Consider the following 23,248-nt stretch of genomic DNA (forward strand, 5'->3'; position numbering starts at 1 on the left):
CCTATCTAGTCTGAATCTACCTTCTTTTAGTTTAAAACTGTTACCTCTCATCCTATCACAACAGGCCCTACTAAAAAGCTTGTCACCATCTCTCTTATAAGTTCCCTTTAAGTATGGGAAGGCCACTACAAAGTCTCCCCGGAGCCTTCTCTTCTCCAGGCTGAACAGCCCCAACTCTCTCAGCCTGGCCTCACAGGAGAGGTGGTCCATCCCTCTGATCATTTTTGTGGCCTCCTCTAGAGCTGCTCCAACAGGTCCATGTCTTTCCTGTCCTGCGGTTGACTGCTGACCAGGGCCAAACCACGACAGGGGCCCCAGAGCTGGACCCAGCACTGCAGGTGGGGTCTCACCAGGGTGGAGAATCACCTCTCTCAACCTGCTGGCCAGCAGCTAAAGCTTTACATGTCCCTTCTCCTATGCTTGCAGTGAGTCTCACCTTGCATGAAGTCTGAAGAAGTACTGCACATCTCTGCAAAGTAATTTTACCCAGTCCCAGACAGTACTTCACTTGGATACTATATATTAGAAACATTACATTTCAAGCCTACACACTTAAGGTAAAATTAATTTGAATGCATTTACTTTGTTAACTAAAAGAGTATGATTTAAAGAAAAACATTATTATTTAGCAATTATATACACCATATGATTTAATCTGAAAGGTGATATTTGTGCCCAGATTAACCATGCAAATTTGGGCAAACATTTTACATACATTGTGTCACGCAGCTTTTTCCCCAAAACAATCTTACACTAACAGCCACAAGACTTGCAGCTGTACAGGCTGCTTATTCTCTCTTGGTGCCAGTTTTTGGTAGGCTATTCAGCAAAAATGGAAATTTCACCTAAAATGTACCATAAAGTCTGCGTTAAGGTACATGATTTCCAGTACCATGTCAAAAAATACAGCTGCTGCTATAAATCCTGTGTATCTCTGCCTGCAAGCACTTCTTTAAACTGTAAACTAATATATTTTCATCCAGGCCATCTGAAACACTAAGGGGGTATTGACATATTTGTTTGAAAGTTGTTTCTTCTGGCTTGAAAATAACATCATGACAACTGTCCCTCTTGTAACAGCAAAAAACTGTAAGTGGATTATTTGGCATGCTAAAGCAATAACGCATCAGAGAAGAAAGCATTCCTAGCCGTGATGTAATTGCAGAAAATGGGCAGAAACAGTTCAATTAATCCAACTATTAGTGCCCTCTTCACTTTCTGCAAAATTGTTACAGCCTCTACAAAGCAGGATTCCTCATACCTGAAGACAAGCGCTTAACTTCCTGTATCTACTGAGCTAAGAAAGCAGTCTATACCTTTCTTGCAATGGATGTACCAAAAATACGTCTGCGGAGAAATTAATTTCATTATGGAAGGTTGACTGTCCAAGATTTTAAATTGTGAACACGACATCAAATCAAGCTGCTGAGGTTGGTTTACTGACAATATTTAGCTTTTAAAATATTTTTGACACAACTGAGAAGCCTTCGGATTTTAATGCATTGTATGTTAGAACGTGTTTTGTGTCCTGTACTTACTTTTCAGGATCTCTGCATTATAGTGTGCTGCGGCAAATTTCAGGGAATCATCTGATCTTGTGTCAAAGCTGGAGTGTTCCCTGTTGTGTTGCCAACTTCCTTTCCTCAACTGACATTTGAACATTTTCCAGTATTCTGGGTAAAGTACTGTCATGAGTTCATCCACACTGGACACAGACCGCAACTGCTCTTCCAGGTCTTTGCTTGCATGAGCCTGTCAAAGTAACATGCAAGATTAATTACTTTCTCTATTACACAAGGTTTTCTGGAAACTAGCCTGAAAAACAACTCAGACATTATAAAATAAAATTGTGCTCAAAAGGGTCCTCATCATAAAAACTGCTTTTGTCAGTCAATGCCAACAGTACTATATTGACAAATACTGAAATGTTTTGCTTTGCCACTAATTCTTTACCATACATGTAGTTCAAAACACCTGTGTGAGAAAGCAGCTATAGAATTACGCCTATACAAAGTACAGTTTGAATATTAAAAAAAGATAAAAATGGTTCTTTTATCCTGGAAATAAAAGTTTTCACAACAAAATTCTGAATGCTTAAACCTCAAAATATTTAAATGATGTTCATGTTACTTAACATCACATACTCTTATAGTCATACCAAATTTTTGCCCATTTTCCCCGAGTCCAGGAAAATAGAAACACCCAGAAATGCAAAACCAGTTAAGTTAGAAAAAGGAAGAAAATAATCAGTAAGAGTCAAGGACTTTGGTACCTTTAAGAATCTGAACTGCGTACTCCCGCACTGCTGAGAGTTTCAGCTGAAACTCTTCAAGACTCTAAACACTAAACTCCTTAACTTGCTGTTTCAAGAGTAGCCTCAAATACTGTAATCTCGCTTTCTTACTTGCTGTCTTCTATGCAAACTAATTGTAATTGGACTATGACTTAGACTTACATTCTAATTTCTCACATATCTGGAATATTCCTCTATCCTCTTAGACAAAACAACATATTGCATCAAAGGACTGCTGTTATTCCCCAGCCACCCGCCTCCATGAATTGCTGACTTCCAAAGGGAAGGGCAGTGGAGAAAGTATTGAAGAATCTCTAGCCACCTTCTCAGCCTACGTGGCCCTTAGATGGCAGTATGAGACACAGAATATAGAGGTGCACTTTGTAAAAAGTGTCTAGCAACTGACTGCAGACTCTCTACAGTTTACTACAAAACTGTTGCTCTTGTCCAAGAAACACCAGGCTGTAACAGTGTAAAACATATGTCTAAAACCAGAAACAGGAAACTATAGAAACTGAAAGTTAAGATTCCTTATCCAACTCGACTACTAACAAAAAATAAATTCTTTCAATTCAGTGATTTTGAACATTATGGAAGTAAAACAACCACTTCTGAACTAGCTCACCTGAATCAAAAATGCTCCTCGTCTCACAAACAACTACAAAGGTACAAAACGGCATGTGCTGGCACATTACTTCCTTATCAGGTGTCAAATACCGGAGAAACGCCTCAGGTTAAGGCATATTCACAGAACTCATTTCCACAAATACAGTTAAATACAGAAGACAAAGCTAATACAGATTTCAAAGTCATTTTATATGTTGAAGTGTTGTTGTGAAGTTAAAAAAAGAGTTTTCACTAAAACCTTGTTAACCACTGTGTCATGACAGACTACTTCATCCTGGGAGACTTCAGCAATCAAGCTATCAGTCTCAAAAATGTGCTTATTCTGGACTTCATCTCTTTCCTTGCCTCCACAGGAAGGGTCATCTCTGACTCTAGCCACCCAGCAAGCAGTATCTTGGGGCCTTGCCTTCAAATCTATTGGCAACACAGAGCATCTCACCCCCCACCCCCCCCCACCCCTGCCCTCCCCGCAGGATTCTCAGTCGGTGGGTCACAGACCAAAATCCAAGCTGAACAAACAACTAACTCGGCCACCGCCTGCTTGCTTTCATCTCTCCTGAGATGTGAAAAGAGCAGGGTTTGAGTAGTCTTGTTCCTGCCAGACTGTTTCCTGGGGGTGCTGCAGCACGTGCCCCTCGAGCAGGGGGAAGCGGGTCGCTGCGCCAGCGCAGTAGATGCCGGCGTCACAGATGTGTGTCTGCCACGTGATGGGAACACGAGTGGCACGGGAGGTCACGGCATATCCTGTCACAAGGCTGCGTGCCAGTCCGTTACATAAAAGGTACAGGAATGGAAAGTGTGTTTAGTAATCTAGTAGTTGATCCCAGGAGGTCCTAAAAGATTGTGGGGGTGACACAGAAAGGGAATCCAACCAAAGGTTCACCAACCTTTGGTGAATACCTTAAAAGCCTGTGCAGCCCACTGTAGACAAAATGTTGGCTATTGCTGTTTCAGATACACAAAGTAGAGGCCTAGATCATCAGAAAACATTAGTACTGAAACTCAAAGTTACTTAGCTGGTAAGAAGCCTAGGTATGGCACAGGAAAGAGGTTATCTTTGTTAAAAATAATGTGTGTTGACCAAATCCTGTTTGGTCAGGAAATCAAGTCATGTCTTTCCAGATGAACAGAAAATTTGGTATACACATATAAAATATGTATGAATAAAAGTCAAAACATGAAGAAATTAGTGACTTTAATAAAGTATCGTATCAAATTTAATAAAGTATTGCATTTCTTCCTGGATATTCCATGGTTCAGAGTGCCATGTGCCTACAACATGAAGTGCTTACTTAATATGAACAAAAGCAAAACAATTTCTGGAGCAGATAATATAAAGCTACTTTTTTTTTTAATTAATCATCATTATTCTATCTGAATTATTTTGTGCTTAGCTTAATAAAGCCATTTGCTTATACAGATGGCTTCAATTCAGACTTACAAATATACTGTGAAAAACCAACTCGATCACTAGAGGGCTTTATGTTCTCTCTCCTCTTCTGTTTTAGCAAGAAAAGGAGAAGGAGATCCATTCATGTATACTAAATACAGTACATGCAGTGCCCAGTTGGGGGGAAAAGGGAGGAAAGAAAAAAAATGTTGATTTTTCAATATGTTTCCAATATTACCTTGACACACAGATCAATGATCTCTTCCTGGTATATTCACTGTAAGTTTATGTATTTTTTAACTGCAGCAAATTACTCTCCTCTGTGACAAACTGTTAAAAGTAATGTATGTGTAAGGCGCTTGTGGAGTGATTTCATTTTGAACAATAGTCAAATGTTATTGTTGGCATGAAGATCAAACAAAATCTTAAACTCTGGTTATTACAAAAGTGTGTCCTGCATACAGTAAAAGCATCAAATCATTAAGGACTGTTAAAAAGAGTTTCTAAATCTCTAAGAGAGAAATGCAGCTGCTTCTGTAAATACAACAGTTGTCTGGTAACATTTTTTATTTTGTCCAAATTTTGGTTAACTTCAGAAAAATATACTGTCTTGGTCCCTACCTTTTATTCCAAATTTTTTGTTCTTTCTTAATTGTGCATTGCCTTTTAGTGTAGGACACTGGAAAAAAAAATTAAAACCTCAAAATGGTTTTGCAGTGGAAATTCAGACTTCAACACCTGTTTAGAATATATGACATGACACAAAGAAAGTAACACCAGCAAAAATGTACTACAAGTCAGAGGAGCTTTAATTTTTCATTCATCATATGCAAGCTTAGATTAGTGAAATTTAGAAAGAAGTACTGTTTGCAGATGCAATTAAAAAATTGTTCTATTGCCTGAAAGTAATATAATGTTAACAAATGTTATGATAAAAGAAATTCTATAACTATTTTAGGCCCAAAATAAGTTTTTGATAAATGTAAACAGTCAACTGATTTTCATATAATCAGTTGCAACGCACTCCACATGAAATCTTGGATCAACTACTTAACATTTTACTGGCGAGACATTCAGGGATCTATATTCTACATCGAGAAGTAAGCAGGAAATAGTGGCATCAGTGCCTGCAGAAGAAGGAGTTTTCTCTGTCCCACTTCTATTTTCTTTGCTCTTTTAAGTCATTTAAGGGGTTGTTGATGGGGTTTTTGTGCCTTTTTTTTTTTTTTTTTTTAAACACCACCACTTCCCTTCACAAGTGTTTATCTCTGTCCTTTGGTTGGCCATTCTAGTGTTTTTGTCATTTTTATGTATTATCAGTGTTGTCCTGCATGATCACCTAAAAATGATAGAAGCTATACTCTGGAGAAAGATGTTGCCTACACCTCTGACTAGCCAATCTCTACAAGATGATAGATGATATTGAGCAAAATAAGAACTTAAAAATGCAAGAATGAATAGAGGATACAACAAGGACAAGCTTGCTTCATTTCACTTCTTCCACATTATTTCCCGAGGAACAAGGGAAATGGCAAATACACATAGAAATAGCGTAGTAAAGGCTAATGACAAGCGCCCTCTTGCTATTATTTAATTTAGGAACATTTTATTCTATCAAAGTATGTTTTTTTACAATGTGGCCTTCCATTACATGGTGTGTCCAGTTTTTCATAAAATTACAGCTTGCAAGGAGAGCAGCAGGATATCAAACAGGCTTTATACCTATTAACAAAGTCAAATCTTTAATAGATTTTCCACACATTACATTATTCGTCTTTCACATCCCCAGTGTCTGCTGCTATTATTAATAACAAAGGTCAGAACACTTAATATTTGGCAGCATGCTTGACACATAATTGATGGTGCAATGTGCTATAACGGTACTTTATGCATCTGCTCTGATTATAGTTGTCAGCTCATTTCATTTTCAAGGATCTTGTTGACAATTCTTAATAGGAAAATGCTGTCTATAAACCCCTCCATTTTAATAAGCTTATATTCTGTATTTATTGACTGACTGAAATGTATTAAAAATCAAGTACTTAAATCTGCACGTTGAAACACTGAAAGCAAATGGAAATACTGAAAAAGAAAAGTATGCATAAACACTTCACTTGCATAATATTTTATTGTAATTTTCACGTATTTTGTTGCAAGTTTTTTGGAAGTTAATGCTAGTAAAAAAAAGAAAATATCCTCATTAAATATCTTAGCTATAGTTAAGAATTACATTCCACTTTTTTGTCCTCCTCTACAATCATGCTGGAATAGCCCTGATTTTGATGTCATTTGCACAAATTCACTAGTAAAATTGAATGACTGTCTGCAGCTGCCCTAAGCTACAATTCAATATAGTAGCAAATCAATGCTTTACAGAAGTGAAATAGTGAGAATAATTTTTTATTTCACATTACTTTAAATAAGTAGTAAGATCAGTGCAGTTAATTTGAACTAAATCAAAACATCACAAGAACAGCAGAGATTAAAATCAGTCTGTTTCAAAGAGCTTACAAAGCACATGAGACAAATATAAAAAGTAAGAATGAAAGTATAAAATAAGTAAAGCATAATATATTTCATACCATTTTAAGTGACCTTTACTCATTCTGTCATTTTAACAACCAAAAATAACACCAGGCAAAGAAAACAAATAAATGGGGGGGCAAGGTGGGGAGAATGAACAAAGCAGATAGGCAAGGGAAAATAAATGAGTTTGAGGAGAGATTTGAAAGAGAATTTGTTAAAGAGGAGGAAAAAGACATTGGCTATGAGGATAAGCTTAAGACTACAGAAGTTTCATTTTTATATTACACATGATATTTTTAGTTTTGTCCGGAAAATTTTTGGTAAGGAAGATGCATAAACTGCTAGAAAATCAGTCTAGGCTTATATTATTTAATATTGCTCTCCTGTTTACAAGTATGTAAGCTGAAGTACATAAAGTAAAATTTCCATTTTAAGGGAAATTTCCATTTTTATGCAAGTCAGCATTTTCCAGGTAATATTTTATTTAGATATTCTTAGAAAATGCTGAAAAACATATCTAAGATTATAGATTTGCACAAAGGTACTTATGTTGGCACCTTCAGTCAAACATTTAGCAGCTGCTGAGGTTCTGAAACACCCTTCTTGGCTGGTGCTTATTCCTCAAGTACCTGCATTCCTGAATGATTCTCAACCTTCCCTAATAAAATGCCATCACTTTCATGCATTCAATGGGAATTACTTATGAAAATACCCTTTTTTTATCTGAGTCTGATTTCCCTGGGAAGCAGAGAGAAAGAAAAAATAATTCTAGCTGCTTTCTAGAACAACTCCCTGCTCTGCTGCCTGGTTTCTTCACAAACTCATCTTAGATGGCCAGTTCTCCCAGGTTTCTATGAGCTTGGGCAATTAAGACACTGCTGAAGGTAACATGGTATCTGATACAATTAGAAATGGTAATGCCACAGTACCATGAGAGAAATCCACGGGATCTAGATATACATTCATGTGTGCATAGAAATGGGAAAAGGTGTCAAATACCATTCCTGACTATGATGGAAAACAGTTTTGAGAAAGAGGGTTGGTAGCCCCTTAGCCAGACCCTGAATATCTATGACCTCTGCTGAAGCAATTTTGCAACTATGTTATAGTAACAGAAAAGGTTTTGTTCTTATGCACTTCAGCCCAATCTTTGAAATTCGCATTGTTTCACAAGACTAGTCTTCAACATTTGTTCATAAATTCCTGCAGACTATTTCTAAGTCATAATTGCAAAGTAAGATACAAAAATCAATCCCATTATCAATAGACTCAATTCAGTATTCAGGAGCTTGCACTAGATGAGCCCACAAATTAAAGGTCAAAGGCTGCACAGCAGTCATGGAAATTTGTGGGATAACCATTTGCTAAATTCAGCTGCATCTGGACTGTTTAATTGATTCAAAGACTCACACTGAAGCTTCAAGTTAGCATTACAAACAGATTGGGAATCAATAAGGATTTGGATTATTGCTGTTGAAAGGCTTGCAACTGATTAAATCTTAAGAGACATCAGGCAACACAATCTGTACCAGATGAAATTTATGTATTATTTTCTTGGTCATCTGCAGCTACAGTGATCACTGGTGAAAAAACGCAAGGGTCACTGTGCATGACCAGATGCGTGACTAGAAGAAAGAGGAATTTGTAAGTAAAAACCATTTGTAAGTAAAAAACATTTGTAAAGTGAAAATGAAGGACAACATTATGATGATTGCTGGGTCATCAAGGTGGCTAACAGACACATCAATCTGCTGGAAAGGAGACAGCTAGCAGCATGAGAACACTAGTGCCTCTGCAAGACAGCCACTGCAGCCAGCAGGTTCTGGTGCCAATTGCGTGTGCCCTGACTATGAGGCATCTGGGTTGATGCCAGATACAGCTCTGTAGAATCTGACACATTATAAAAACAGTACGTTAATTCTGAATACTTTTAAGCAACTTTTAACTAACACTGAGGACAACGAACCACACAATTCTGAAAAACAAAACCCTTAAGTACTTAGAAATTGAACTCCAACTAAAAATTCTGGTTATAAGATCTTATTCTCTCAGAAAAAGGTAAACCACCAGTTAAGCAATGCTTTAATGGTCTGAATGTTGCTGATTATTTTTAAATACCTGCAACCTTGTGTTTTCTTTCCAAGTCAAATATATCTAATTAAAATCAGTACACAAGGATAAACTACCAGGCCTTTATAATAAGACTATTTTCAGTCTTTACTGAGCTTTCATTAGTATTATTATTACTTTTATTAGCAACTGTCATTATCTTTGTCAGTAAAAGCAAACAAATATGACGACAATTTTTGAAGAAAACTATTAACATGGTAACACTGCAATTAGCTGTCATCACTTCAGCAGATGTAACACAGGCAGTGAGAATTAAAAACCTTCTCAGTATCAAGTGGAGATTCACTAATTGTAAAGGTAAGGGACAACCCTTTCATTTTACTTTGAATGCCAGCCCATTCTGAGATACTGCTTGAGCACAGCACATGTGCTATGTGAAGACATGCTAGACCCTAGGTAGTGCGAAGAGTTCTGGCCATGTATCAAGTGATGAGCTTCAAAAAGGCAGTAGGTACAGTTTTAATGTAGTTTTCTATTCTAAGGGTCAATAGTACATACAAAAAGGTTTCACTAAGATCTGGAATAAGAAATTGCATGTTCTTAAGAAGGTTTTTGAGCTATGCTGATCATATAGGCTACAGGATATGGTGCATTCTCACTGTGATGAGAGTATTTAGTTTTCAATTCAATGGTCGTACTTATTCTTGAATTTTTAACAATGTGGCCATTTAAAGGACAGAAGGATTACACGAACACCTCACCTCTTATCACTGTTCTATAATTTCTCTCACTACTAACTAACTTTCCTTTTCACTGAGTTTTTAAAATCACTATTTGAAGCCCTGAGCAAATGTAATTCATCTGTAGTCTAAATATTTAGCAACAGGTCACAGAAATTACTTGAATTAATTATACTTTTAAGACGGTTCTTTAAATAAATAATTTCACAGGCCATGAAACAAGATCAATTGAAGTTCAAATAAAAAGTTGAACTTTATTCCTAAACAAATGTCTTAATCTAATAGGACATGATTTCTGTATTATTAAACAAGCCCTGCACAGTTTACAGATCTGTACAGAAATATTAATTAGAAGACCACCTACCTTGCACATTGCCTATTTCAAAAAATATTCCCTCTTTAAACACAATACACTACTTAAAACCCAACAAAAAGATAAAGAATGAGCGAGTTATAACACAGCAATTCAATTTGCAATATCTTTGTTTTAAATTCTTACAAACAAGTTTTTAATATATGAATAAGTAAACACATAAAGGCTCTTAGAAACCCATGCATTTTATTAAATTTTAGAGTTTCTAAGTATATGCCATTAAAATGACATTAATATCTGATTATTTTATTTAGCATCACATTTCTTCATTTTACAGAAGTTATTAAAAAAAGTCTATTTGGTATTTCAGAGTAACATGCAAGGCTAACACATCACACAGCTAAGCTTTTGGTAACTAAGCTACTAAACTGTGAGATTTCATTAATAAACAAAATACTAGAGGAAGCTTCTATTTTTGTTGCCAAAGTATTACCCAAATATTTTATGTAAAGGTTCTTTGCTACTGTAGGCAAAAGAAAGGGATACTCTGAATTTCAATAGCCTGAGGTAGATACACAATGGAAAGGACCTGCTACCCACCACCCACTTGTGTCCACCTTGATAATCTGGGTTTGAAATTTGTTCCGTCCTAAATTCTGTGTGAAATATCCTTTGGATCACCATTTGACATCTGTTACAGAGAAATTATACAGAAACAAAACCACTTGTTGCCTATAATACTTTTTTTTTTTCCTTTTTGCTTTCCCAGATGGTCTAACTTCATTGCAAACTACAATATAAAATGATCAGTATTTCGGTGGAGCTGCCACATTCCTTCTGAACTACGGTGAGGAAAAAAATAAGAAACAACAAGGGTTTTTGATCACAAAAAGAGAAGTAATGCTTGTGTATCGCTGAAGGAGAAAACTTATTTTACCATCTAAAACCTGACAGGTATTAAGAGATTTGTCAGCAAGGCATAAGAGATGGGGAAAGGCAAAAGAATCCTTGAGAACGGTAAATCCAAGAACTAGATTGAGATTTGTTCACAATTCCCTTTCATGCAACCAAATCAGGAGAAATATATATTGCCCATTATTTTTGGCTTAAATTATTCTGAATAGTGTATTGTACTGTAATGATACTTAAAAAGGGTCAGGGAACATCAGCAGTATTAAATTAGATCCTAATTTATACTGACAGGACACAGAGTAATTCAGTGCTGAACACAGTATATTATCAGAAGATTTTTTGAAGCAGGCTTGACTGCAGAATGAAGTTTTTGCAAGAATAGATTTACAAAGTATGCACTGAGCTATCGACTTCCACTGGATTGCAAGAGTACGTAAAATCTCTGGTGGAAGGTATAATATTGCATCTTGAAATCCATGATAGTTGCCGTTAGTTGAAACTTGTCCTACACCACCTTGCTGAGTTGCCTGCATTCTTATCCAGGCCCAGAAACTAATGAAAAAGAAAACGGATTTATAGGGATTATATATATTAAAAGGAGGCATACAGAGAGCAAAAGAAAGGGGAAAAGAGGCTCTAGTTATTGAAAGTCTGTGGAATGATGTAAGGAAGATGTTTAAAATTACCCTAAGCATATGCATAAACCTTACTGTTATATTATTTTCTCACGTTAAGCTTTTTATCTGCTCTTAGAAGTAAACAAGTATTTTATGTAAAAAACGGTTTTGTATCACTGCAGTTTGTATTCATGTGGACACAGAGTCTTGAACAGAAGAGCTTCAAGTAAACAAACTCAGGTATCAGGTTTGTGAGGTGAAAACAGGAGTGAGAGAAGAAAGTTAAGGGAGTAGAAAAGTTGGTTAGTACCAGGATAGTGCAACCTAACACCCAGTCTCAGACTCAAAGCACCCTTAGATTTTATTCTTTAGGAACAAAAGTACACATCCTGAGATGACAAATTCTACTACAAAAGGAAGAAACAATTAAATTTAAGGGTTGTAGAATTTCTGAATAAAATAGATCCTATCATATTAGTCAGTTTACTCAAAATAAAAGGTTCCAGAGTTTTTTTGAGATTTTGGCAGAAGAAAGTGTCAAAGCAGGAGAATTTATGCAGAACAGAAATTTCAAATTCTCTATCATTACAGCAACCCTTAAGGAAATCGTTTTTCAAGCATATGAAACCACTTCCCAAAGTCAATCTAAAGAGATTATTTATAATGATTTGCATATAAAACCACAATGAAGTTATATGCACACAAAATTAATGTAGCAGAAGGATTCCTTCAACTTTTTTCCCCAGTAGCTTATTGTGTGTACCAGGAAGCACATGCATGTCTTCGCAGGATTGCAGTCCTGGAAATTGAAATTTTGGACACACACTTGTTAATATCAAGAGCCCATTGTAGTCACTGAGGTTACCATTTACAGGACCAGACCATGAAACAATTTCTGTCTGTTCTTGCGCACGTTTCTAGCATTTCTTTTACTGAGAGCTGCAATTTCCTCAGTGCTTTGAGACAGCAGTTCTTTCCAAACAAAGTAGATTCAGACGCAAGGAACACACGTCCCATTAGAGTAACTGGCAGTGAGAATGACACTTCCGGTATGCTGAATCAAATTTTTCCAATGAAAGTGTCTTGATTATTTTCAATTTTATTTGAACTAGGATCGCAAAAGAGAGGAAAAATGTAAGTTAATCATCTTTAAGAAGAGTGTGTTTCATACTGAAATAGTTTTAAAACAATTTGGAGAGCAATTATTAATGTAATTTTATAAACAGCTATGGCAGATGACGTTATTCAATTGTATTAATTTACCTGGAGGTTAGTTCTCACACCCCACACAATCTCCCTTACTATCCTACACTTCTGAAAAGTGACATAACTTTCATCCTATATTATTAGGGACAAAACTAGAATAGTATCTATTAAATTCCTGTTTTCCCTAAGAAGGAAAGGAGCAAAGAATCAAGAATTTTGCTGTTCCAAAAGACTCAGATTTTAAAAGTATGGCCTCAGTATATCTCTTTCCAATTATTCATATTTGTCATTTGGATCAATTAGAACTTAAACTATGGCATCACTGCCTTTTTTTTTTTTTTTTTTTGAGATGTCATTAAAATTGACTGTGCCTTTAAACAAATGTGCCCAAATGCTACGGGTACAGCTAATCACAAGCACAAAGGCCCAGTCAAGGTCAGGCTGCGAGTTTGTCTCTAATTGCCCAGTTATACATTCCTTGTTCACCCAAATCTTCTCCTGACTTCAATGGGATTTTTGTTTAGTGAGGATTACAGGATTTTGCCTCCTCGCTTAAGCACTGCATCTATACATCCCTGTGTGTACTATGTTTCAGTCCCTACGGTCACAGTATCTGTAGTTTTACAAGCCTTAAATATCATGTTGAGCTTTTTAAGTCTTTCACCCTCCCCAAACCTTAAAACTCAGTTTCCTTTGTTGTATTTGACTTTCTTTTGCTCTTCCATGGTCAACACTATTGGATTTTGAAAATCAGTTACCTGGCAGCCAATGTTTGTCCCACTGCTGCTATATTTTTCATTTTGAACATGCTAATTTGCTTTCAAAATGTATTGACCTAACTACCATATTAGTCATTCTGCTAAAATACAAAGACAGTATTTTTCCTACCCCATAGTCTTTCTCTTAAATTCATGGTTACGTTTCAGCTCCTTATTAAAGCAGTCTGGTGATTTTTAGATGATCTTACCAATGCCCATAGTAGCTTTTGTTGACTTCTCTAAACATTTTTGTCTGTCACAGCACATTTGTATAATTAATTCTCAATTCCAATTTTTTTTAGATGTTTACGTCAGGTCGCCTGCAGTCCTCCCTTAGTTTACCCCACAACATATGTTCATAAAACATTTTTTCATCATTATGCAAACACTACAATCTAGACAAAGTGCATGCTATCATTTTTTATCAGACCAGCTGTACGACTCAAAGGCACGGGTGTTTCTATGTTGTCAGTTCAGGCTTGTTGGTCCCTTCCTCATCCAAACTGAATGCATGAGGAAACCCAGACACGGCTGACTAGACAGTTCACTCGAGGGCCTGCTTCTAACAGCACAAACACAAAACACCACGAGTTTGTCTCCAGCATATCCCAGCTGGTCTGGCACCAACAAAGCCCTTCTGCCACCTCCCAGAGCATGCAATGGGCACCTGCAGCATTAGGCTCCACAAACGCCTTTCCAGGGGGCTCAAACACACCCTTTGATGTTTTAAAAACCAAAATATACTCAAAAACCAACAAAAAAAATCCCTCTGAACTGAAGGACTCTCCAAAACAACAAAAAAAGTAATTATGCCTCAGAAACATTATATGGGAGCCGAGGGGACCCATATAAACTGCTGTGCCATGTGTGTGTGGTCAGCCTGCTCGGGGCAGCATTGACAAGGGTCAGATCCATTCCCAAGCATCCTGGTGGCTAGAGTTTGCTCTCTACTACTGCCCACAAAGACCACCTAGTTATAGTCTTTGCTTCTGAATGAGATATCATGTACATGACATACATATTCAAATTTTTTTTCAAAAATCATTATCAAAATCTTGACTCACACCTCATGCCTCCCAAAGTAATGCCTGGCACATGGACTCCCTGGAAAGTGAAAACAGATCAATGAAATTAGAAGACAATACATGTAATTTACAACATAGTAACTCCCCATACAGGTTGTATCACAGGGAAGCCAAGCAGCTTCAGGGTGCTACAATTTAGTCTAATAACTCTATTGATCTCTATTAATTTTCTGTTGTGTTTCTCAAGGTATTTACCAGATAAATTTTTAGGAAATGGACTTTTGCTCAGTACTCCCTCCCACACAAGGGCTTTGTGAAAATGTAGTTACCTCAAGCTCCCTGACCAGCTAATATACTAAACTTTCTGCTGGATTAAACAAAAAAGTGTTAATGCTGAGAGACTTTACACATCACAGACTCGGACTCTGCCACACCAAACATTTAAAGCAAAATGCCATTAATAATCCAACTAGGCTCATCCAGGTAGAAAGCCAAGCGCTTACTGGTCTTACCACAGGAAAATGTTACTTGACTGTCTCACACCCTCTGAACTCCCTCATGCTTCTCATCCTATCTCAGGTCCATACTGTCTATACTAAAGTAATATTCTCAGTGATATCTTCTCCACTGCTGTAGCAGAATACTTTGATATAAATGTAGAAAATTAAAAATAAAATTCATGTTAGAGGAATACATGGGCTCCATCATACACTGTCAAGAAGAAACTTAACTACTTGTTCCATCAGTTAGGAAGATGCACTGGTGAGCACTGAATATTGACTATTATATTAAACATCTATATTTTAAAACAAAATTTTTGTAATTCTTAAATGCTTTTAAAAAATTATTGCAGATAACTTCTATAGACTTTGTTTCTAACCAGGTCAGTTTATGCTGGCTTTTGGGCAACATCAAATCTTTGTGTTCGCCTCAGTTTTAACTATTAATTTCTGATTTGAGAGCAACGCATTAACTGTGCCACAGACTGAGAAGCTGTGAGTTAATAGACTGATCTTTGTCTTATGATAAGCCAATACTCTAACACATTTTTATTAGCAAAGCTTCTTCTCTGTACAACTGTGAATTACAGCATTTTAAGAGTGTAGCAAAAAAAAAAAAAAAAAACAAAACCCAACAACATAAAACCCCCCAATATATTCCCTTATCTATTATTTATGATTAAACATATAACTATAGTTATTTTCCATCTTCTGGTGTACATGCATTCCAGCATAATTTTATTGTCATAATCGTAATCTGAACAAGATTTTTTGAGCAGTAGATGAAATTTGAAGAATTGGTAACATGGGAATCATAAGGATTAACTGAAGTGACACACTGGGTAAAGTATATTCATTTTGTTAAAAAGTCACCAGTTATTTCCAAGCAACAGAAGATGTATAATCTCTGCTCAAGTGTTGCAGTTTCTCTGTTATCACTACATGAGTGATCAAAATATTATTTAATGGGGTCCACTTTCAAGGTTACATTATGTTCCAATCCTGTGTGAAACTAACTGCCAACAGACATACCTGCTGGTATTTTTCATGCCTGAAAAACACATGCTAGTCGGGAGATTTTATCAGCTATTTACTTTAAACACAAAAGAGCACTTAACACTTACTGATAAATAAGGGACACAAACTCAGTGCTGAGTTTGGGATACTGCTACAAGGCTACAGGCCTCGTGTCAACAGGCACTGCCAGGCCTGGACCACGTGCAGAAACAGTAGTTAACTTTTGGGGGCTCAAGCACCAGCCTGACCATACTCTTGTTGCCCTCAGCATACATAGCAGCAGCAGAGCACACAGCTAATTGCCAGATGATGCACAGATCAGTGGATGCTTGCTGGCTTTGCATGAGAACACCTAAGTCTCCTTCAGTCTTCAGTATCATGGTATTCCGTCACATTACTTAAGGGAGGTTGGATAACAAGAACTGGCAGATAGATTCAGTTCAAAGGCTAGACTGCTGTAATTTAAATGAAAGATACCTTGCTATTCTGTCTGTAAGCAGCATGAAGTGTACACACAGAAAGTAAGAATCAGAACTGGACAATTCATTTTTTGGAAGGTAACTAGCCCTGCCAAGTAAGGGCACATTTCTAAACTGAACCTAAATCTTTTATTTTCTGTGAATTGAAATTCTTCAGTGGCTTATTTTGACCTTCTTTCAGTAAAGCCTACACTAAGCCATGGCAGTTTGTAGCCTCCTGACAGAACAAAATACTTTCCCTCTAAAATGTCCAGGTATGTCTTTTCCATTCTCAGCCTTTTTTGGACCTTTAAAAAATACTTGTAATTTAAGGATGGATCCTTGTTCTCTGCAATCATATGTGGTTGGCTTCCTGAGCTTAATTCTAACACTCCCTCAGAGCATTCCTTACATGAGATGACTAAAACTCCTCTCAACAGTCTTTAAAACCAAATGACACATATAGACACATATAGATAGTAATTGAGAGATTTTAATGCACAACAATGCTATTTTTGCCTACCAATTCTGCCCACAGACAGATTCCACCACTGCCAAATTCAACACCACCTTTCTTAGGGGCAAACATACTCGGAGGTAATTTTGGAGAGCACATGGACGTTCCTTACATGAACAGCAACATTTTATGATAGTCTCCTTTTACAAGATTAACATTCAAACAGTAACTGCAGGGAATACATGGGAAAGGGAGCAATGCTGTAAGTCTTCAGTTCCTACAGCTCTGCCCAGTGGCAGTACAGAAGATCACACACACTAAAGTCCCATCTCAATTCTCTGGGATAGCCATGTCAGGCAAAGATTACTCGCAAACATTACTGGCAGGCAGAATTATACCTATTTATTAATACGTCCAAACCTGAAGCAACAGAGTTTCTGGGGAAAACAAACAAAAAGCACCCTGTAACCAGCTATATCAATATTCCTGTTAAAAGGCTTTACTTCTGCTAATAAAAGTAAGGTAGAACTTGTTACCAAATCCTGAATCAGGAGGTATAGCATATTGCAAAGATGTTGAATTGCTGTTCTATTTAAAGTGATTGCCTCAGGATTTAGACTTAATCTGATCTTCAGAAATCATGAGCCACCCTAAATAGAAATAGATGTCAGAAGGTCTGTGTATACCCAGACAGAAAATATGGCACATTATTCTGAAGAAATAGTTTTCTTACAATTTTTTTCCAAAGGAGTATTAAACAGACAACACAGTATAGTAAAATCCAGCATTAGTATAAATGGCACAAATGAATATGTAATTATGTATGTGCTCTTTCATAATTTCAGGTTTATCACAGATATATTAGTGAGTCACATTTTCATGATTTCAGATATATTAGTTGGTCACATGGAAACACTTTTGATGTGTAAAGGACACACAATGTGTGAGAAGAGTTAAAGAACTGGGAAATATAATTTTCATTAAAAATGTCTCCCAAATGTGGCTAAACCAGGTAAACGTAGCCTAAATCCTGAAATTTGAGTCACTATTGCTTATTTTTATTCAAGTACCTGACTGCCTTACAAAAGGACGTTTTGCAAATACAAGAAAGTTTTTAGCTCCTCTGAAAAAAAAGTGGCACAAAGACACACTTAGATACCAAACTAGTACGACATTGACAATGTTTGTACCTTTTAGTATAAGTAGACTAATAAGTATAATAAGTATTTAGTAGACTTTTAGTATAAGTCCAGATTCTGGGACTCATGAAGTTACAAAAAAATAATGTCTTTAATTTATATTTAACATCTCCTGATTAAATTATAATTTAAATTATTAAATTATATTTAACATCTTCTGATAGTGGGCAACAGTTTTAAAACCTAAACCTTAAAGGAACAAAACCAAACAGAAAAATAGAAAATCAATTAAATTTTTACATCTTCTATTTTACATGACTCCCAATTTCTAGTTATTTCAATACAGTAGTAATGCTCTAAGCATCCAAAATTCAATACTCCAGATGAAAGTCTAGAGAACAGACACCCCTTAGCACATATGTAGTTGAACTGAACATTGAAAACAGCAATCTCTGTGAGGGGAAGGTTTTTTATTATCATTTACTCTTTTAAAGAACAAGAGTTGGTAAAGTTTATTACAGTAATACATTCTTTCTCCTGATATGCATACGCTTATAAAAAATGAACATATAGAAAATAATGCAAGTTATTAATTATATTAAGTTGTCTGATATTGAAGGACAAGTGTTAAGAACAGATTGAGAAAGCTAGTATCTGGAAACTTTCATCCCACAAAGGAGTTACTTTATGTTGGAAGACAGGTGAACTTTACCAGACACAATTTACACAGACAAATTATAATTTCTTGAGAAATAAAAAAAGAGAACACTGATTTATATTTCCTTTCTAAAGAAATGACAAAAACTGGAGAAGGCTGACATTCTGTCTCTCACATTGTTTTTGAGTGTGTGTTATGGGACTCTTTCCAATAAATCCCCCTCTCCTACTCCTCTCCATCCTTCCCCTGGATTGTCTATTTTAACATCTATTTATCTGGGATTTCATCTTCTTCCATATTGTCTTAAGAGTAATGTTTCACCTTCTGATCTTATCCTCTTGAATATCATCAGGGAAAACAGAACTTATAACAATACTGAAAGGATTAATGGCAGTAGAATAGTAGTCTCCTTATCAAGTCTAAATACAAAAACTGGAAACTGAAGAACAATAACTCAATTTTACATCAACATTCAAGGTTTTTATATCTTTTTGACATTTTTAACATCTGCACATTCCCCACTGGCATGTGGGGAATTAACTTGATGGTTTCTAAAAATGGGAATGCATCTGCCTCCCCGCCTCCATTACCAAATATAGTTTGCATAAACTGATAACTTTAACAAAATATTTAAGTTGTAAAAGCACAGTGTATTTGTATACTATAAACATACTGCATGTTCCACTAGACTATTATTTGAATTTGGCAAAAAGGTCTGAATGAGGCAGGTTTGGGGGATTGGATTTTTCTTGTTTTGTTTGTTTGCTTAATGCTAACTGGCAGCGGTAACTTTCTATTCCTCCTAGAATGGCAGAATTATTCAGGTTGGAAAGGTCCTCCAGCGGCCATCTAGTCCAACCTATTGATCAAACCTCCAAAGACAAAAAATCTACAGCCTCTCTGGGAAACTTGTTCTGATACTTAATTTACCCTGTAGAAAACTTTTTTTTTTTTCCTTATATTGTTTGGAAGCCGCTCCTGTTTCAACATATGATCATTGTTTCTTGATCTAAACCTGGGCACCTCTGTGAAAATCCTGGCTCCATCTTCTGAGTAACCTCAAGTTTTGGAAGACCACTATTAATTAGGTCCAGTCCTCTCACACTCTTCTCATAGGCCACATGTTCCAGCCCACCTCAGTGGCCCACTGCTGAACTCAAACAAGTTTACTAGCATCTTATATTTTTTTCCTTTTTTCCCCCAAAACCAAACACAGTATATTCCACATGTGGTTTAACAAGGATCAAATAGAAGATGATAATCACTTTGCTCAATTTACTAGCCGTGCCTCTCTCAATAGAGCCCAGGATGCTGTCAGTCTGCATTGCTAGTTGGGCACAACACTAGCCCATGTTCAGCTCACTGTCTACAAGGACCCCCAAGTCCTTTTCTGCAGAGCTGCTCCCTGACCAGTCAGCCCTAGCCTCTATTACTGCAAGGAGCTCTTCCATCCCAGGTTCAAGATTCCACATTTGTCTTTACTGAATTTCATCACATTCCCGTCAGTCCATTTTTGCAGTGCACCTTGGCCCTTCTGGATGGCAAGCCTGCTCTGAAGTCTATCAGCTATGCTGTCTCCGCACCTCAAGCTTGGTTTCATTCAAAAACCTTATGAAGGTGCATTCTGCCTCACCACAAAATACTCTCCCCTCCTCCTGTTACTGACAAAGATAGAAAGCAGGACAGATCCCAGGAGAGGCCTCTGAGAAAAGGTACTAGTAACTGGGCTCTGAACAGATTATGAACCATTAACTATGATCTGGAACTCAAGCTTGTGACCAACCAGACCATAAGATCCTAACCTGAATACAAGAATTCTGTGAGAGACAGCATCAAAAGCCTTGATGAAGTCAAGGCAGTTGAAATCTACTTCTCTGCCCTCATCCACAGATCAAGTAATTTCATCAGAAATGGCGATGAGAGTAGTCAAGCATGATTTACCCTCGTCACAACCATATTGCCTCCAAAAGGATCCTATTTACCAGTTCCCTGAGTAAACCAAAGTTTGCTGTATCAAAGACCAGGATATACACTCTGCTACTTGCCTTTCTCACTCCCCTCAGGATGCTGAGCTCCAGTAACTCATGGTTGCTACAAGCCAAGTCTGCCATTGATTATTTCCTCCTCGGCCAGTTCTTTATTTGTGCGGGCAGTGTCACCCAGGTATAATGTATCTACATTAGAGTCCTTTGACAGTCTCCAGAAACCTCCTGGGTTGCTTGTATATGTTCCCCTTTCAGCAGGTGTCAGGGAGGCTCAAATCTCCTCTAAGAACAAGGGTCTCCAAGTTGATTAAATATGACTTTGTTCTCTTCCTCATACCAACCAGATGATCTGTCACATACATTCACCATAATATCACCCATACCAGTCCCCTCCTCTGATCCTAACCCACAAGCAACTCATCCACTCAAACTGTTTTATGTAAAGGAAAACCCCCATCCCTTTGTTCCCTGCCTGTCTTCCTATATCCATCCATCACAGTCGTTCCAACAATGCCTTAGTGATGTTTCTACATGCAGAGCTCTCCCTCCTCCCAATTGATTTCTAGGTTGTGTGCGTCTCTGTGCAGTCAATTCTTCCCTGACAGTCTATAAACCAGAAGATTTATGTTTTGCTTCGGAGTTCTTCTTCAGATTTGACCATCTGCTGATAGCACTTTTCTGTCTGCCATCCAAATTTTGGATTTTTTTTTTCTCCCAACAAATTTTTCCCTTCTCTCAAAAATCTGTTTCTACCCCTCTCCACTCCAGTAAGAAAACATTAATTAAAAAGTGCGTACAGACAATCTGACAAAGTAACAGTTTGCTTGTCAGCTATCACACTTTCAAATTAGCATTGCTACTTTTGGAACAGCTGTACTGTAGTAAATTAAAATGATGAAAAAGCTGTAGAAGTGTATGCATTAGCATGTTCAATCAGCATCACATATACAGGCAATGGAAGGAAAGGCTATTAGCCAGACAAGGCCAAAATCTCTTCTAACACATGAGATTTTAAAGACTCAAACTGCAAACTGAAAATAGTATCTTGGATTGAGTGAACAGCCATATAGGTGCAGCTATCCTGCACTGGTACTCCAACTACCGCATTTAAAAATTACCCTAGGGACATCTACAGATTGCAGTACTGAGATTACCCAACTTCATTGTTTTGCATGGGCTATACTGGAGCAGGACACGGGCTCCCCAGCTGGGAGGTGCTGTTGTCTCTCTCAACAGACACGCTGCCTTGCAGAAGGATCTAGATGGGTCGGAGCGTTGGGCAGCAATTAATGGGATGAAATATAACAAGTCCAAACGCCATACTCTGCACTTGTGAAGGAGTAATGCTGGACCCGAGTACAAATGGGAGCACAGAGAGGAGCGGCTGGAGAGCTGCCCTGCAGACAGGGGTGTGGGCGTGCTGGGCGCCAGCAGGCTCAGCACCAGCCAGCGCTGGGCCCCGGCAGCCCCGAGGGCGACCCGCACCCCGGGCTGCATCAAACACAGCCCGGCCAGCCGGGCAGGAGAGGCGATTCTCCCGCTGTGCTCGGCCTCGGGGCGGCCTCACCCGAGTGCTGTGTGTGGTGCTGGGCCCCACGGCTCAAGAAGGGCGTGAAGGTCCTTGAATGGGTCCAGAGGAGGGCAACAGAGCCGGGGAGAGGGCTGGCGGGCACGTCCTGTGAGGGGCAGCTGAGGGCTTTGGGCTTGTCTAGCTCGGAGCAAAGGAGGCCGAGGGGCGACCTCACTGCTCTCCGAGGCTTCCTGAGGAGGGGACGTGGGCAGGGAGGTGCTGAGCTCTTCTCTCGGGGATACAATGGTAGGATGCGTGGGAGTGGTTCAAAGCTGTGCCAGGAGAGGTTTAGACTGGACACTAAGAAACATTTCTTTACTGAGAAGGTGATCAAACAGTGGAACAGGCTTTCTAGGGAGGTGGTTGATGCCCTGTGTTTAAGAAGCATTTGGACAATGGCCTTAATTGCTTTAACTTCTGATCAGCTCTGAACTGGTCAGACAGTTGGACTAGATGATCGCTGTAGGTCCCTTCCAAATGAAATACTCTATTCTAGTATCTGGAAGTCCCTTTGAGCTGAACTGCATTCTGAAAAGCAAGTCTAAAACCACGTTATAATTAAGAGGTTTCTCAGAAAAGGTGACTGTGCTGCACTGTCACAGAAAGCAGAAAGGGCTTTAACTCTTAAAAGGCACAGAGTGGCTTGCAACACTTATGCTACCATAGTTCAGGGATTAGATATATAGAATACAAAGCAACAGAGCTCAAAATGTGTCCTAAGCCACAAAAATCAATTGAGCCTCAGTTCTGCTGGGGATATTGCCCAGCAAGACATGGAAACACTGAGCAACAGTGGATCACCAGCCTTACGTCTTGACCTACAATTCCACTTCCTTGGCCAAGCTTGTAGAAGAGCTTTAGAGAATGGTGAGAAGAGAGTCTCATTGCAAGCTGCCATTTATAAGAAATGTATGCTGTTTCTTTTCCAGCAAATCAACTGACTGATGGTAACTTAATATTTGCTTAGTGAGTGGAGGTCACTAAAGA

General features: G+C 37.9%; 1 protein-coding gene across 1 annotated transcript in view; it reads right to left on the reverse strand.

Moving 5' to 3' along the window:
- VEGFC (vascular endothelial growth factor C) overlaps nt 1-23,248 on the reverse strand; it is an 80,203-nt gene that overhangs the window by 20,564 nt on the left and 36,391 nt on the right. The window contains exon 2 of the mRNA XM_042808435.1: nt 1,539-1,752. Within this exon, the coding sequence (XP_042664369.1) occupies nt 1,539-1,752 (214 nt within the window). The remainder of the gene's footprint in view (nt 1-1,538; nt 1,753-23,248) is intronic.

This window comes from Tyto alba, unplaced genomic scaffold (assembly GCF_018691265.1).
Source record: "Tyto alba isolate M040663 unplaced genomic scaffold, T.alba_DEE_v4.0 Super-Scaffold_6, whole genome shotgun sequence".
Lineage (NCBI taxonomy): Eukaryota > Metazoa > Chordata > Aves > Strigiformes > Tytonidae > Tyto > Tyto alba.